The sequence below is a fragment of the Lissotriton helveticus genome, chromosome 11 (assembly GCF_964261635.1).
Source record: "Lissotriton helveticus chromosome 11, aLisHel1.1, whole genome shotgun sequence".
Lineage (NCBI taxonomy): Eukaryota > Metazoa > Chordata > Amphibia > Caudata > Salamandridae > Lissotriton > Lissotriton helveticus.
This window is the reverse complement of record NC_136072.1, coordinates 93,695,853-93,714,571: the sequence shown is the minus strand read 5'-3', so window position 1 is coordinate 93,714,571 and position 18,719 is coordinate 93,695,853. Positions and strand designations below refer to the sequence as shown.

Sequence of the window (18,719 nt, the reverse complement as noted above, 5' to 3'; positions counted from 1 at the left end):
TGCACTGGGTACTCCCTGCAGGTTTGTGTGCAGGGCTGGCAGGTGAGATTCAGCCTTCTTTCGCTCCTTCTCCCTGATATGGAAATTATCGCTAAGGACTTAAGGCTTCTCTCTTTTCTGCAAGTATGTCCCAGTGGCTTCCTGCATAAACTGTGCGGTAAAAATAAGTCAATTTTCCTAAAGTATGGCTTGCACTTCAAGCTTGAATTGGGCATGAGCAGTTTACTGCTTGTGAAGGACAGATAGACTAGTTTATAGTACATGTCCTTTACACCGGTTTTCTGTGGTACACTCTGTTCTAATTGGGAGTCAAAGGAGAGTGCTGTGCTTTTTGCATAAAACATTTACAATTTCATCGACTGTGATCAGCTTTTATTTAACACCTGCCAATTAGCCTCCCCCAAGTGCCCCCAGTCCACTCCAAAGCCGCTTTACCTTCCCTCATTTAGCATGCCATCGTGGATGGCGTCTACCCTTACCAACAGCAGTATGTGGCCCCACTGGCATCTTTGCCCCTCTGCATCCCTCTGTACCCTGCTAGTCTACCTGGCCCCACAACGTTCAAGGTACGGCTGAATGTTACCTTCTGTCATCCTGGCACCCCCAGCAGCATGGCCCAGTAGTATGTTTCCCTGGAGCGGCAGCTCCATGCAACACTGGCATCCTGGATGCTATTTCCCTGCAGGCATACTTGGCTCACCAGCATCTAACGTCCAGTGGCATGAGTCCCCTCTGTAGTAACTCTGTGCCTCCTTCGGCATCCTGGTCCACCCCTTAGGATCCTTGGTCCATGGCGTCAGGGTCACAGCAGCATTTGCCGCAGACTGAGACGGACATCAAGGCCCTGCTACAAATGAGGGTGGAAGCAGGGGACTGTTGAAATAGTAAGAGCCCCCTCTTGTCCTGCTGTCTTTGGGAGCACATCAGCAACCCCACTGGGGAAACACTTACATGAAGGGTGTTGGCAGAGAATGCTTGGGTGAAGGGTGATGGGGTGAAGAAAGTGACACTGGTCCTGGCCCATAAAGCCCTTCCTGAGAAGGGAGCTGTATACTTGAGGAGGAGTATGCCCCTCCCAGGGTTCTATGATCAACACACAGCCATTGAGCCAGATCTTTCTCTATTCTTGGTTTGAAGGATTGGAATAAACTCTCTCTGGTACTATGTGCCATCTCAGAGCTTCCTGTTTTCAGGAAGAAGTCAAAAACCCACCTTTTCCAATAAATTGTATACGACGATCATTTTTGGCTAGCAGGATTTCCTATCTTCAGCATCGGGACACTCTCTGGAGTATGCATGCTTTCTATAAATGCAACTTCATTTCATTTGGTTTCTTGTCAGGGAGTTAAGGTGATAGAAGTGGATGTGATGAAAGAGAGGTATGCTAGGTAAGGATGAGGGTGAAGGCAGTTTAGGGGGGGGGGTGATGCCAGAGCTGGGTTGCTCAGCTGCAGTGGGATGTTGCCCGCAGATGAAGTGGCTTGGGATGATGGAACATGAAGGTTGAGTAGTGCCAGGGGAGTGATAATGGAAGGTGAGGAGGTTGGCACAAGAGAGTGATGCCAGGAGGGTGATAACCAGGCGAGTCTGGTAGGAGAGGAGGCTGATGACTGGAGGGTTATGGGGGAGTAGGGTGATGGATCGGTATAGAATGATAGGAAAGGCAGATAAGGGTGATGCAGAAAAGGGGAATGAGAGGTTAGAGTGACCAGGAGTATGTTGATGGCAAAGAAGGGTGATGAATGATAGTGGAGGGCGATGCTTATGGCGGGCTGGGACAAAATGACATGTAGTGAAATGATGCTAAAGGGGAGAAGTGATGTGAGATGTAGGATATATCATAGGAGGGTGTTGGCAGATGGGTTTCTCACAGAGCCAGTGATAATGAGGGAGTTGGTGGTTGTGATGGAATAAGATGTTGATGGCAAGGTAGGGTTAAGGCAGGATAGGTATATGGCAGCAGATGGTGAGATTATGAGACTTAAAACTATGTTATACCAAGGAATGGCAGCAAACTAACACAATGCTAAATTGCCGTAAAAAACAGAACTTCGCGCTACAAAATCTAAATTTTACTGCTGCAAAATTGAAATTTTTCTGCCACAACATACCCATGTAGATGTCGAGTTCATTGCTACTGGGAAGAGTTCTCACACCCAAATGGAAATGCTAACTAGCTATATATTGAGATTCTCTTGTGTTACAGGAGTGCGGCTCAGTTCAATTAAATGGCAATGTCTACAAATGACATAAATACACACTGCTCTGTAACTATTACAGGTGTATTTGAAAATTGAATAAACATTTCTTTATTAAAAAATACACTTTGGCATGCTGGCTTTTCTGTTTTAATTAAAGAAACTCTTACCCCTCCATCGTTTAAAGCTCTCACTCTGAAGCAATAGGTCGTCCCAGGGAGAAGGTTACCGACTGTGCATTCCAGCTCAGACCCATGGTACACTTCCGCAGAACATTCATGCGAATCAGTCATTTCTACGCTGTACTCCTGTACCTGGCAACCACTGACTAATACTGGAACATCTGGAAAAATAAATCTTTTATTATGGTTTTGTAACACGATAACTAAAAAAAGTGATGCTAGCTGTCAGATAAAGAAAAGAAAAGCATGCAATCCCATTACAATATAGCTTTACAGCATACATAGTTGGGCTCTACCGGCCATTAAAGGCCAGCTCCAGCATAAAAGGCACTGCCCGAAGGCATTGAGACATTGGAATGTTGATGCTCTGGGGTTCTAGCAGCCATTAAAAGCCTAGAGCACTCTATTGTCTTCAATGGAGCGCTCAACATTCCAATATTCGAATATAGCCTTACTGCCCGACCTAGTGGGCTCTACCGACCATTAAAGGCCCACTCCAGCGTTAAAGGTCCAACCGAAGGGGCAGAATGCTATATTTACTAAAATCAAAGGACCCTCGGAGCCAGAGGGGGTTTATATCCCTTCTGGCTGCGAGAGTCATTTGTTCACAGCAACAGCTATGAACAAAAACAACATTGAAATGTTGCTCTGCGGGCTTCTATCAGCCCATAGAAGCCCAGAGCACTCCATGGTATTCAATGTCCTAAAACAAATTATAAAACAGAAACCCAAGTGTAGAAAAAATGTCAAAGGTAGTAAAACTCAGTTGAAGTTTAGAGATTCGATCCAAAGTCATAAAGAGGTCTAAACAGCACATGTTGCTTTAAGAAAAAGATATGGATCACCTGATGTGAGAGATAAAGTGAATAGAAACAAAAGCATTCCATGTGGCGAACACAATTAACCATTTTAAAATGAAAGAAACCATGGCAGTGTATCAGTTCCCTTGACATTAAGTACACATATCTGCCCCAATCAAAAAGATGCTTCCTAATGGAAGCCAGACTGCTTCAGAGATTAATCCTCTGTAAACTGGATAGTTTGCAATAAAATGTAAAGGCCTATGCAATGGTCCGAAGGTGCGGTGACCCAGTGTATAGGGTGCAAAAGACTTTCAGAGGGGATAATGGGAAATCTGTCTGCCATACACCTGGAGCCTTCATTCACAATTCAAGAGACTTTTCTGAGTGCTGAATGTGCAGTGCCACAGAAACTGAAAACCCCTGATGACCTTCATATACACTTAGTGACCTACAGAGCATCTTCCTAACTCAGACTCTGTAAAAAGACATTGGGCAACACAGTGTTTCACTTCAGAAACAGAAAGAAAACAAGCTAAATATAATCAGACAAATATGAAAGGTTTTCCTTATGTTTTCATTTTTATCTATAATTTGCAGTATATTAAATGAACACCTAAAATAAAAGTAAAATATAATTTCTAAAACTGACGTGGGGAATGTATTATAGGGAAAAACAACAAACGTTACCACTTCCTGGCTGAATCTTTCTATATAAATAAATTATTTAAAAAACATTTAAAATCATATCATTCATGGGGACTCCCTACATTCTAGAACTCATTAGCACAGATCCTGTGCTAAGCTTGTAAAAGAGTAAGTGTCAGGGCTCAATGTTTTTTATTAGAAACCCGCTGCCGAATGCTAGGGTTATGGAATATCAAGATAGTATAGTCTTAATTCCACTTTCTGCCTCTTTCATTCAATGCCATACACTCGCTGCCTTTTTATCTCACTATTACAGGATCCCTTAAGTATCTGCTTTCTTCCTTTCTCACTGATTTTCCTTCTTTCTCTTTCTCCTTCTTTATCACTTTTCTGCCCTGTCTCTCTCTTGTTTTGGGTCAAAACCTGAAGATGGCAAGGTAAGTGCCAATCTAAAAAAAATGAGTACCGTTGGGCCCCGCCTACAACCACCGCCTCAAATGAGGCACTGCATGGATCATAGATTACATTTTATAAATTCTGATGTTCACGAGAAAAGATGATGATTCTCATCCATAATGACACAGATCTCTGCCCAGAAGTATAGGCAGACACAATATTGATATAGTAGGTAGATATCCCGGAGACATCACTCTAGGTCTGCTGTCAAAGTTTAACTAAGCTTCCAGGTTTTTGCCTCATCACCTCTCCCTACGCCTCAGGTACTTTATCTTTCAATTTGCAGAATAACCTAGTAGAAAGCTTATCAACTTATTCAGCCCTCTATATAAAAAATCTTGACACTTTAGCATATCAGAAATCAGTGTAAACCTCTCCTTTAATCAGAGCCACTTGTGAATTATGTGGCATCAGAGGACCAAATTATCTGGCAGGATTGAATAAATTATGTGTTAAGAAAAGGCGAATTAAGCAATGTATTGCGGCACACTGTGTTACTTAACTATTTTGACACATGGTGACACTGCATGGAGATATGTTCCAGATCATTCATATCAGCTGAACACCTACATTCAGCAATTGAAAGGTGGCCTGCCTCTGCGTGACGAAGGGCATGCCACTGCGAGGCAACACATGTGGAAGTGTTTTAGTAACTTTTTTCCCAATTCTTTTTATTAACTTTATAATATAGAAAGTGTTCACATACATCAAGCCACACTTTTCAGTCTTGGCACAGTCCATCCCATACCACGTGTTAAACAGATGTACACAAGAGACAGCTGTTAGGTTTGCATATATAGGAATTCGTGAAATAGGTTATCCATTGCTCCCCCGAAACCTTACCATGCTTCTGATGACAGCCTCTAGATTTCTACACATGTTCTTCTGCCTTGGTGCAATAGTCCATGCCATTATTCAAAGCCCTCACAGGGGGCGCACGCTCAACCCTCCAATGCAGGGCATATCTCTGCATTTTTAGTAACTTTTGATACATTTGACCTAAATTCTATTTTTAAATAAAATCTGCCAATTGTGCAGTAGATGGCGGATTAAGTAGCAGGTGTAGCAAATTCATAATTATTTGAAAAATGCTGTGGGCACAGAAACGAGAGGTGTGGCGCCGCGGCCAGGGCGACGGACGCTGGAATCTGGGGACCACGGTTCGATCCCCGGCTCCGGCGGCAGGTTAGCCCAGCACCATGTGACTCTGGGCAATAGCTCGCTTAATCTTCCCGACGGCCCCCAGTGCCTAGAGACCCTTACGGGTGATTGTGCGCTTTACAAATGTGGACTTTACTTCACCAGTGCAATGCGCATGCTACTGCAAGCAGCCACAAAAGATCACCTGCTACCAAAGAAACATATTCTTCAAATGCTGCAAGTGCAGCACAGAACTTTTGGATATGGATGTTTTCTGGCGCTTTCAGAAAACGCTATCTTCTGTTGCGCTATTTTTCAGGCAACACGTGCTCCAATACAATTTCAGGTTCTGCAGAGAAGCTTTAGATGGAAACTGCTCTGCGTAAGGATAAAAAGATGTTTGTGGTAAAGCATTAACTGCTGTTAGTGTTACTACTCACCCCACTGCAGCTCTACTTCTTTGTGTTTTGGTTTACCCAACACGCGTGGCTGCGAACACTGACCTGGAGCGACACTTAAGGTAGTGATTGGCTGACTTTCGGAACACTAAAGGAAAAATGAACATATTATTTTATGGCGTATATATATGTAAGCAAACTTCAACATTGCTGGTTAGAATCCAAATTAGAATAGTTCAATTGGAATACATTATAAATGGATCACCCCTTGTCAGTGAAAACAGACTTTTGAGGGGTTCCTCAGGATCCCATTCCTCCTCCAGTATAGGGGCACGCAAGGGTCTACTAAGAAAGAGCTATGAAGTGGGCAATTTATCTGAATCTGCCCACAGGGGCACAGAGAGGCTTTCAAGCTAAGCTAAAATGGGGCCCATTTTTCAACAACACAATGTCTTTCAAGAGGAAAGGCAGCAGAACACTGCCAGCCACAGAGTAAGGTGGCCTAGACCAAATTTCTCAGATAGTACCAAGATTGGGCAACTACTTTGATGGAGTGTGCTGGGATTGCCAGTACTTCAAGTGATTAACCAATCAGAGTAGGAAGGCTGTTGAACATTATAATATTCCTTGGGGTTATCCAGAAATCCATCTTCTTAGCCAACATTCAAGACACCCTGAATTTGAGACCCTGTTATGAAAATCATATATCTTTATGCTTACACATTTGTGTGTGGAGAGATGTGCATAAGTAGATTAATCTATGTTAAACAGACATATATATGTCCACACATCTTTCAAACACTATTAAAACTCTGACAAGGATTATAAACGCCTTCTAAAATGTTATTTTGTCCGGTTTGTAAGATTATGCTAAGTAAATATCTGTCACTTAAGAAAAGTCTTAAAAATAATTCCTACCTGACTGTGTCCACCTGTGCTGATACAGCACACCCGCAGCATGTACAAAGTGCCCGGCTTCAAGTCGTTACAGGTATGCTCCGTTGCAGATCCACTGTATGCCATGCTCCACTGGCTTGCTAGAAAGCAAAAAAAAATTAAAAAACAACAGTAATTAGGGGAAATTTAATATACAGTTAACTAACCACTAAGGGGCCGATTCTGATGTGGTTTGGAAATCATTCAGACCGAAACGGTTTGGGAATGGTTTCCGACGAATCAGATCGGGAGAGTCTGACCGACAGAATACGATGCATCCGGATGCTTCCAGATACGATTGGGTCGGATTGCCATCGACTTTAATGGAAGCCTATGTCCGACCGAATGCATAGGCTCCCATTGAAGAAAGGATTGGCTGGGGAACATCGTGCATGGCTGGTGAGAGGGGACCCATGGGTACTCCCACGGGCCAGATCAGGAAGGCTCCGGGTACAGGAGGGCCGACTACAGGCCTCCAAAGTCTGATTCTGACTGCCGATTCAAATCAGACGGCACGATTCGAAAAGGCTGTCAAATCAAGCATCGTAATCAGTTGTTCAGAATCGCGGTCCGTAAAGACATATGAGTCTGCTCCGTATGGCTCAGTCCTTCTGAATGCCATCGGGTTCGGATCAGGATATTCCTAACACCTAACTCGCATCGTAATCGGTTGGTCGGAAACCTTTCCAATTCGGTCGGAAAGACATGTTCCCGATCCGATATGGACGGAGCCAATGCCATTAGGAGGCCTTCCAAACTGCATCAGAATCAGCCCCTAAGTGTTAACATTCTGACAATGTACATGCTTTGCCCACCCCATTATCCAATTTAAGTGTGATCCTGAACAAATCAATTTTCTTCCTGTGCCCAGGCTACAAATTGACAAGTATTTTACTAGGGTTAGGAAATGGGTCAGGTGTCATGAAGTGTAAAGCCAACAAGGTTCCTGATAGGATATAAAATCATCAACCTCTGTAGTAAACGAAACAAAGAATATGAAAGATATTTCTTGCAAAAGTTTGAAGGAAGTCACAGCCACCACAAACAATAATATATGTGAAATGAATAATGTGGGAACTTTAAAAACTTCTATCATGAACAGAAGGGCAATAATCAACTACACATGAGAGGGAACGTGAGGAGCGGCAGGGCAAAGATGGAGTAATCAGGAAGAAGTGGGTGTCAGGAAGGAGGCAAGTGTGCTCAGCTCTCTCATGTCACAATAGAATTCTTTCATAATTAACTTAATTCCTTGTGAATTTCATTACTAATTCTATTGAAGGGGATCTCTTTTCTTAAAACTGGAATTGTGGAATGAGTCGTCTAAAATGCAAATGTTATATTTGTAGTAAGAGGCTCTAGCCCAAATAAAAAATATCTCAATGTGTGATGCAGGCGAAGTAACAAAGACTATCACATTCGTCACTTGAGGGAAAAACAAAAAAGAGGCATACATATAAATAAGATGCGATTAATTTGTTTTTGATAAATTACATTTGGCATATGGCAACCTGCAGGCTAAATTTTTATGTCTCTAGTCTAGACTCTGCACATGCAGACTAGCAGCTTCTTTAATGCAGAATCTTGCAATGTGGAAATATTTGACAGTATGCCGAGAAACACAAACCTTTGCTCTAATTAGTTTCAGAGAGAGTGAGGACATTTTTTTAATTTTACAGTTCATTATGGATTGTCTTGTTACATGCCTGTGGGGCAGGGATGAACCACTGTGCATCACATAACACTTACAGCTACACAGTCACTGATTTAAGCCACCGCAGGCACATTTCATTGTACTAACTGGTGGAGGCCAACCTGCACCAGCCACAACTGGTGCATAGGAAAGAGAGGCCACAGGAAGTTGATGGGAGTAGCTAGATCCAGACAGCATGGGTGGTTGTATCCTGGCAGTTTGGCTTATCACGAGGTGAAACTTTGGGATTGGGCCATCAATCTATCTGCTCACTTTAAAAACCTAATGCTTATGACGTCATGCACAACATCACAAATGACCTCACATAGCTGCGGTTATGGATGAAACCATGTTTTAAAGAAAGCTCAGTGTGTTAATCAGTCAATTTTGTAATTCTGTAGGCTGCTTTCTGGTTTGATTATGGCAGAACAGACTACGGTCTTTCGTCCTTCCTGAGTTAAAAAATGAAATGCATTCATGTGGTTATAGTAGTATATATTAATTACAGGGCTAAGAATCAGTAAGTATGTGTTAGCAAGTACAATTAAAAACACAAGTTTTTAGGTTCGAATTTAAATGCATCCTATACAAGCTCACCTTACAATGTCAAAATGTGGCGAAATAATGTGAATACTTTTACTGCATTTATTGGCACATGCATCAAGGTAGGCTTTTGCGATTCCTTAATTGCGATTATTAAGGAATCGCAATTAAGGAATCACAAAAGCCTATGCAGGTAGGAATCGCTATACAAATAGCGATTCCTAAACATTCCTTAATTGCGACTCACAAATTGCGAGTCGCAATTAAGGAATGCCTTCCCATTCATTCCTATGGGCCTACAGGCCCACAGGAATGAATGGGAGATTGCATGCGCAATTTGCGCATACCAGTAGGTATTCGCAAATTGATCATGCAATTGCTACACTCATCACGAACATCATGCCTGTTCAAAGGGGCATTTTACGTCACCGCTGGTGCATGTATCATAAGCATTACCATTACTGGTATAGTTTTACTTGTACGAAAGAAGTGTGCCAGATCGCGGATGGTTGCTGTTTGTAAGGACTGCCCATCCACCGTTTTCTTTTTTTTGTTGTTGCAATTTTTATATAGCGCAAACTCGACCAAAACGTATTGGAGACCTTTACAGGAGCACCAGTTACATTACACAAGGAATCATTGTTTTTTTTGTTGTTTTTTTTGTAGGCACAGGAAGATTCCCTACAGCTACCTTTAACTCCAGGTTCAGTTCTAGCAGGTCTTTTAGATAAAGTATCTACCTACCTCTGGTGTCCACAGTGCATCCTTTAAGTAGGCAAGGCCTCCCCTTTCCAGAAACCTCTTGGAGGAGGGACATTGTGCCCTAATCAGGGTGAGTGAAATTACAAAATTGTGGTTGAAACTGACCATGATTGGCAGTGGGGTCCTGTCTACCTGCCAAGCACTGCAAATACAAGCCCAAGCTCTACTCTGTGGTATTTGTATATATGGTATGTCCGGAAAATCACTGCCATGTTTACAACCGGTCTAGGGATAATGTAACCAATCTCACCTCCCTTTCTTAATGCAGCTTCTAATACCAATGACCTCTTTAAAGAGAGAGAAGAAACATGTGTTCTCTGCCCTCCAGCACACCTGTCAGTCCAAGGCTCCACTTTAAACATTATGGGAGGAGAGAATCTCAAAGACCTGAACTCAATGCCCTGCTCAGAAGAGCTACATAGATTTATTTAAAAAACTATTCTAACAAGATTAAGCAATTTTTTTAAAAATCAGGCAGGCAAGACTCCTGCTCACTGAACACTTGTCATTTAAAAGCCCCGAGCAATACATTAAGTGGAGCTGCTGCATAAACCTTCCCACACACACATTAAGAGGCAGAACGTTACATTGGTGCAGCACTGCTTAGATCTGTTTTTAGAATAAATTAAAAGAAATACAATAGTGTGCTTGAACTCCACTAACATAACCAATAAAGCAAAGTAAGGATGAGCCTGGTGTAGATGTATGGTCGGTGATGCAACGGAAGTGGTTGATACGGGTCTGGTCATCCATCCTGGAGGTACAGCGCAACCCGTTTCTGGGCCAGAGTCGGCTATGAGGATCCAACACTCGTCACCAAGACGCGCCACAAACAAATATTCAAGTAAACACATTTGATAGAATTGCCTCATACAGATGCTAAAATAACGCCTGCAGCGCATAATGACAAGCTAAATCAGGCCCTAATCTAGGATGAAAACCTCAGAAGCCCCTAACAGTAAAATGCTATGAGGCCATACATACCAATGGAAGATTTTATGATATGTAAATATGAAAAACATAACATCAAGCACTCCGCAGATACCGCTAATATATGATGGACTTCATAAGAGAGTAGAACAAACAATTATGTGGAAAACCAATATGAGTCAGGAGAGTAAAATATAAGAGGAAAGAGCATATTGGGCATCAAAACTAAGATAACAAGCATTGGCAAAGCTAATAGATCTCACGACAATAGGACGATTGGCTTTAATAATGTCTTTTAGCCATGTTGTACAGCTGTGCATCATTGCAGAAAACGAAGGGGAAAAAAGTGTTATAACATGGCCAGCTCTGGCTGTGTCATTGCACTTTTAATTTTTTTTTATTGCTGAAGGGTGGGGGAGCAACACGGAGCGAGGGGACATTTGGGAGCCGACATGGACAATGGAAGGTGTGGGGAAAAAAGTTGTATGATACGACCTGCAAGTTTATTGCAGGGTGAGAGGAAGGAGGTAACACAGAGATAGAGAGGGGGAGTTTGGGACCAACAGGGACAGCAGGCATTGGACAGAGGAGGTGGAAAACAGTAACTTGGAGCAAGCACATGGACAATAGGGAGTGAATGAGAGTCAAGCTGATGAACAACAGAGGGTAACAGGGCCTGGGGCAATAATGGAGGGAGGATGGTGGCAAACAATAACAGAGACAAAAAGGGAGGACGGGCGGATGTGGTCAAGCAACAAGGGAGGGAGGAACATGGAGGGGGCGAATTACCCAAGGGAACTAGCTGAAAAAGACTCATTTTGGTAGAGTGCTTAAACACAAAGTAAAAAGTGGCGCTTAAAAAAGAGACGTGGATGGACACGAATAAGGAGTCGATGCTCCATGGGACAGACAAACATACGAAGAGGAAGTAAGTATATGGCAGCTGACCAATAAGAAACAATCTAATAAGATAGACAATGAAGCAGCCGAATGGTAAGCAATGGGTGGACTCTAAGCAAAACACCATAAAAGCAATGTACTCTCTAGGTGAGACTTAAATATAAGGATATAATCAATGGGATCATTCATTTGTTAACAACAAAAAATTAGCGAGAAACGAAATGCAGTGCGGCAAAGACTAATCAAGACGAGACCGACCAAATAACTTGAGAAGGAACTTGAGAAGGAACACTGTAAGTGTTTACTTTGCAGGAAATAAAGGAAAAATCGCTGCAAGCAAAAAAATATTTCTCAATAATCTTTTTTGAAGTTTTTGGGGGGAAATCGAAAATGTCTTTGAAGCTTCCTGTCTTGCTTCCAGACCCAACGGCAGAAAAAAGAATTTGAAGATGGCTACCATGTACGTCGACCTTCAGGATTCCGTCTGACGTCACACAGGGGACGTACCTGGCACCAAATTGTGGTCGCCAGCGACCAAAACAAAACAAATAAACAAAGACAATTCCAGACCCAATCACTAGATGGCGGAATAATGCACATCATGTGAATCCAGAAAAGGATTCACGCTGCAAAACCATGCTTTCATTTCAATGTTTTTATATCCAAAGATAGGGAAATTAACACCTTGGCTGCGTCGAACGTTCAGCTCCAGTGCGGAACGTTCAAAAAACAGGTGGGGCACCGTCGGCCAAAGGACATTCGCAGCACTACCAAGGTAGTGCAAGCGACGACCGTTGGCCGATGGCAGCAACCAAGGGGTTAAGCGGAAATGCATTTCTATTGCTGAACATTGCTAGTTAATGAGTATGAAGGTAACTAGCATTGGAGAACCCAAGAGGAACTATAAATAAAAAAAACAAAAGAACCAAAGAACCAAAGAATGGCATTAAAATAATGTGGTGAAAGCACTTGAAGAATAAAACAAGCACAAACACATTTTTGGAAATTCATTTCATAAGAAGTACCTTTGTACTATAAAATGTATATGTAGAGTAAGAAGAAAAACTACAAAGCAACTAGCAAATCTAATGAGTTTAAGGACACAAACTTGGTAGAGTGAGGGAAAACATATATAGTGAAGGATAACAACTGAATGTTTGAGAAACAAATCAATCAGTGATAGAGATCAAAATAAAAAGGAGGATAAAAGATTAACTCATATTTTAGAAAATCACAAATCTAAGTAGGAATAACCAATTTTCTTCCAAATCTACAATACTACGTGCTCGATTCTTTACTAGATTATGATTAGAGTACTGATTAAATAATCCAACAAAAGATAAAGGCCAAGAGGTCTTCAAGTGGCTGTTTCAATGGCTAAAAATATATAAACAAAGAAAAAATGTGAAAATTCTACATAGGACATTTTTGAGAATATTAGTGAAGAGATAGAGCACTAAAACTGACCCCAATACAGATATAAAAATGAGAGTTAACATACTTGAAATATGCTATTTAGTGGAAGACGTTGAGGAGATGTAAGATGTTGCATACAATTATCTCTGAGAGAAATGGGGACGTGCTGGTATAAAACAAAATAACAATGTTGAAGCAAATTACTTACCATCAGAGTTTCCTTCTGCAATCTCTAGTAGGTATTTCAGGATTTCTGAGCCCCCGTTATCCTCAGGAGGATCTTAAAGACAAATGGGACAAAACACTTAAGAACAGAACTGAACTTCAACCTAGAGTTTTGTACGTCAAAACAAAAACTGAACATGCACTTTGTGGGCATCGTTGTTGTACGTATCATGTGGAAAACAAGTGCCACAAAATGGAAGTGGAAATGGCAGAAACTTGCAGATCTTTCCCAGAAACAAATTTCAGGCAATACGTTTATTTATTGGGGAGAGCGCCAGTGACAGAATATCTGAACCACTAATGCACTCTAGATTAAAAGCATCTTGACATGTATGCTTGCTTCAGTGCCTATTGATGATTTAACAAAGTCTCATGAGCTCGTGATGAATTGCTTATGCAGACAGGCCTCTTTTCCAGGCAATGCTTATTTAGCCTTTTTAAAAGAAACAAGCATTTCCCAATATCCGGATACATTCTGCTTGACTAAAGAACATTTGTCAATGGATGACATTCTCATGTCTAATGTTTTAAAGCTTATGAATGAAAGGATTCTTACTGCCTAGAGATCAGAAGGATTTGAGGAAGGAAGCACAGCACTGTTTTGTACAGCAGTAATGGTTTATATTCTTAATTTAGGATTGCACTCCTTATATGTGATGCTTAACTCATTTGGAACTACTAATCCATGACTACTTAATACAGTGTAGCTTAGTACAATGAGGCAGCTTTAGGAGCAATCCAGCCAGGTGATTTTATTTACAGGGAGTAGGATTTTCGTACCCTTGACCAAACACTCTCTTTCTAATCATGCCCATGATTAGATATTGATCACCACACTTTGGTGATCAATATGCTGCAGAAGGACATGTGTAAGTGCACAAGTGAATCTGGTATGCTATGCCCAGAGTATGGGCTAGCCCAGTTGGCATCAGGTAAATGATTCACAATTTAGTGTGGAGTTTGGAAAATTACTCCACTCTCAACAAACCATGTAGAAGAGGATTGTGATAATATTTTAGGTGTGTTACAATAAATTAATGTCCAGATGTAATTTTGTGTATAAACAACAACGTTTTGAGATACTACGAATGAACTATAACTCGGGTCGAAGTTCTGCTCATCTGACTTGCTAACGGAGGACTCAAGTGGACTTGTAATATTGAAAAAAGATAGGGTAAAGGAAAGGGTTGATATGTTCAGAGCCGAAGTGCATCCCAAGTGGTAGTTGCCCACTTGGACGTCGCAAAATGCATGTTGGCTGTACACTACGAAGCACTGTACCAATATTGGAAGAGTACCCTACACATATTCAAATGAGTTGTTGAGTTCAGTTCCATACAATTGTCACTTCATTTGTTTATTTCCATAATATGCCAGTAATGGTTTTCATGATATACATAAACCTTTGTCTACTGACTTTAAAGTAATTGCATAGCATTCATGCCATAAGTGAGGATTGGCTGTCTGTAGTACATACACACACAATGATAGACTGGGTATGGGGGTTTTGAGGAAAAATGCCTCTACCACAGGGATATGCTCTTGACCGCATGGTCACAGGTTCAATTCCAGATATCAATCCTGTTCAGGGTAGACGGAGGATCAGATAACCACAGACCATCAAAGGACACGTACAGCCTATCCACAGTTGGGTGAGTAAAAACATATTTGCATGAAATGTAACATAAGTGGCAACAACCTATGTAACTTTCTCAATTTACATGGCCAAAGATGATGGGTGATGTCCTCACTACACGAGAGAAGGCAGCAAATGAGGGCATCATATGTGCCAAGTAGCTATGCTTCACCCCAAAAATCAATGAAGTGGGCAACAGTGTTAACCATCAATTGAACATGCAAATAAATCTTCTGCCACTTCTAAAATCAGACAACTGGGACAAGCAAGTGGTGGAGCGAAAAAGCTGTCCACTCTTTACATGTCACGAAATATGATAAATTGACATGAGAAAAGGCTCACAGTGAGTTAACATGAATGTGCACCTTGCAAACATGAATTACTTTATTCAATGATTTATGTGAAAAGGGTACATGTGTTAATACTGAAGAGTGCATTTATTGTAGAAATTAGAGAATTCACTCACAAGAATAGGTTTACCCATGCTGATCAAAATGTTTTAATAAAGTTTGACTAATTTAGGAACAATTCATGTATAAAACTAATGTACTTTCACCAATGAAGAAACCCGACTTTCCAATACGTGTGCTATATTATCTGTGTAACTCCTACAGATCAGATTTTAATACTTGGCCATCTTTATACGTGTAGGAGCTTATCTGAAGTCAAACAATACACACAATCGAATGTATATACTACTGTTACACGGGAATGTAGTTCTCAGTCATACTTATCTTTGGCTATTTGGAGTTATTCCTCATTGTGTAGCAAAATGGTTGCACTGTTAATTAATGTTTAGATTGGATGTTGAAATGCTAACTCTCTTCCCCTCTGTGCGACTTATAAATGACCCATCGGAGGACAAAGAAAGAAGGTAAGTAAGAGTACCGAGATCCAGAATTACCAAATTGTGGGCCAGAAACACTGGATCACAAGCACATCTGCTCCTCCTTTCAACAGTACTTTAACACAGTGTATTTCAGCGTGCTCAAAACGCATACCCACAAGCCTCGAACGCTTAAAAATACAGGAGGAGCTCTTGGTGCTCACCTGAAAAAGCAGTTTCATATCATAATTCTAAGCCTCTGTGTTTAAGCATAGGGTCACAAGATGGACATCAGAAAGTTAAATTCATAATTCATCCATCACAAAAAAAATGTATATCTCGCTTTTCCTTCTTGAAATACTTCTTGCTCAAGAACCTTTCAAAGTGATTTTTAGGCGCAAAAAATAGTTGTGGCAGTTTTGTACGATCATTTTGGCACGATGCTTTTAACCAGTGTTAGGCCTAGTCATTTTACTTGCAGAGAAGATGCCCCAAACTTTACTAGACTACTTTAGCGATACAATCAATTTATTGAGATTCTGAGCAAACATTTTCTTTAAACATTTTCCAGGCAGGCTCACCATGAGAGGAAATAACGACAGGAGGTGGAAAACAATCACAGGATATTAAGTTACACTAAAGTGAATCTCGCTGGCTTACCCCAATTCACACTGAAACAATGAGCTGTGATTGGCCCATTAACAGTGGGTGTAGACGGAGGTCCCGGCCTATCCGGGCTCGTTGTGCAGACTAAAATTTCACTAGGATTGCTCTTCCCTTCCACATTGGAAGCAGACAGCTGGAAAAAAAGAAGCAAATATTAGAATAACTTAGTAAATGGCTTTGAACCTGAAATGCGAGCAGGTCTTGTCAGTAGTCAAGGTGTATAAATATAGCCTTATAGACGGCCCTAGTGGGCTATATTGGCCATTAAAGGCCTGCTCCAGCATTAACAAGGGAGCGGACCTTTAATGGCCAGTAAGGGCCAGATGGGCCATAAGGCTAATAGAACATTCTGCCACTAGAAGGCACAATGTTCTAACGAAAGTAACAAAGGCCTTAGGGAGCATTAGGTTATTTAAATCCCCTTGGGCTACTTGAGGCCTTTGTTCGCAGCAACAGCTGTGAACGACAAACATTGGAATGCTGGAGTTCCGGTCTTTTACCAGCCATTAGAAGCCCGGAGCACGCCAATGTCTTCAATGGAGCTCCCAACATTCCAATGTTCTAATATAGATAAAAGCACAATTACACACCATTCAGGCAGAAAAATTAGACATAAGCACAATATGACTGCAACAATGACTGAGGACAGCCAATGAGACTCCGCGGAGCTCCTCATAATCGTGGCTGTAACATCTAGTATAAGCCCTTAGTTGCAGGAATAACTCCTGACATATGGAGAAAGGGCATTCATGTGCCAGTAGCCTTCTCACTGCTCAGAGATCAGTGGACACAAACCTCAGCAGCCAGACTCCTACTTCACAGCAGTGACCTCATCTCTCCTAAGTAGCCTGTGAATGCACTCGCTGCAGAATAACCTTAAATTCACTGTAACACACAAGGCAATCAATGCAACATTCCATGAATGCTGAAACAATTTCAATACCATCCAACCTGTTGTCTGCAATTGGCAACCTCCATCTGGTCACTGCACTACACATTCACAGAACAATGCTGGTCAGTAGCATTCTAATTTCAAGCCTCAAAGCGCTGCAGTGACCTCCCAAACTGTATCCGCACCACCGCGTGAACACGGGTAACTTAGTATTTGCAAAATTATAGCATACAACCATTTTTCTAAATTTCACCCAAAATATATAGAATTCAAAGAAACAGACACACACAAAATGCAACCATCCCTGTCCAGGCACCTCTCGTTCTGAAATATGCCCATGTTTGGACTTCAAAAGTCTACTCTAATCTCACAGCGGCAGCTTTGACAAGGAAAGCAACAAAATGCATGACTCACAAGCTGCTACAAACCACAGCAGGATATTCCCAAGATATAAGACTTGAAAGGGAAAACCCCTCTCAGGTCAGCGGTGTAATGTACCTGGGACCAGCATACAAACCTTTTTCTAACTCCCTCTTTCTTACGAAAAAGTTCTTCAGCGAAGCGAAGAACCGACTAATTGCACTAACTCAGAACCCTGCACAGTGAACACTACGCCAAGGTATATACTGGCAGAACTGTGACATTATCCATCAGTAAGTAAAAAATAAACAACCTCCTTAACATCTACTTTTCAGCAGCGATATATGTCGCAAATGCACCAAACTTAAAAGGCAATACTGAGAAACCACGAACATATATGTTGACACAAGAAACACGCTGCTAACATCATATGTCTCCACCTAGGCAGGTCAATGCCTTTCTTCTGCAAAGCGCCTTGAGACCTCTTTTGGTGATAAGTGCGCTATATAAAAGCATTTGACATATGACATATGACATACATATATGGTTGTGAATGTGCTTCCACTGCAACATTTTGATTACATAAACAAAACAACTTATCATTAACAACACTGCACTGAACCCATGACTAAATCACAACAGGAAGCACACCCAACAGGGCTCATGGAATGCACCAACCACTACACTGTACCACCAAAGCACTTAGTGGCACACAGATGGTCCCCCCAGCAGCAAGTGAACAAAGAAGGACAAAATACACTAAACACACCAACACAATGTCAAAGGACATACACAATTAACTGCTCCACAAAACCACTTGTCACAAGCTAAACAAAACTGAACTCTCGAGAACACAGACTTTATACCACAGACTCCAATGTTGAGAGTACAACAGGACACACCGGAAGCAAGAACAACAGACGTCAACAAGTGAAGCGCCTTAAAGCTGCACACCTAACAGACTACACTAGGCGTAGCAACATCACATTCTCACACTTCACTCCTGAGATACACAGATAACATATTTTTCCTTCTTAAACAACATTAAATTACAAGAGGAAAGTATAGTGCCAGAGTGCTTCTCTCGTCCACTCGAGACACAAGTGCACTCA

At 41.5% G+C, this 18,719-nt stretch overlaps 1 protein-coding gene across 5 annotated transcripts in view; it reads right to left on the bottom strand.

The window, feature by feature from the left end:
* The window catches only part of FNDC3B (fibronectin type III domain containing 3B), a 539,535-nt gene that overhangs the window by 76,350 nt on the left and 444,466 nt on the right, over positions 1-18,719 (bottom strand). For all 5 annotated transcript variants that reach the window (XM_078665981.1, XM_078665983.1, XM_078665982.1 and 2 more), the window contains 5 exons: positions 16,350-16,488; positions 13,211-13,282; positions 6,741-6,859; positions 5,865-5,970; positions 2,369-2,541 (listed from right to left, as the gene is read on the bottom strand). In XM_078665981.1, the coding sequence (XP_078522107.1) occupies positions 2,369-2,541; positions 5,865-5,970; positions 6,741-6,859; positions 13,211-13,282; positions 16,350-16,488 (609 nt within the window). The remainder of the gene's footprint in view (positions 1-2,368; positions 2,542-5,864; positions 5,971-6,740; positions 6,860-13,210; positions 13,283-16,349; positions 16,489-18,719) is intronic.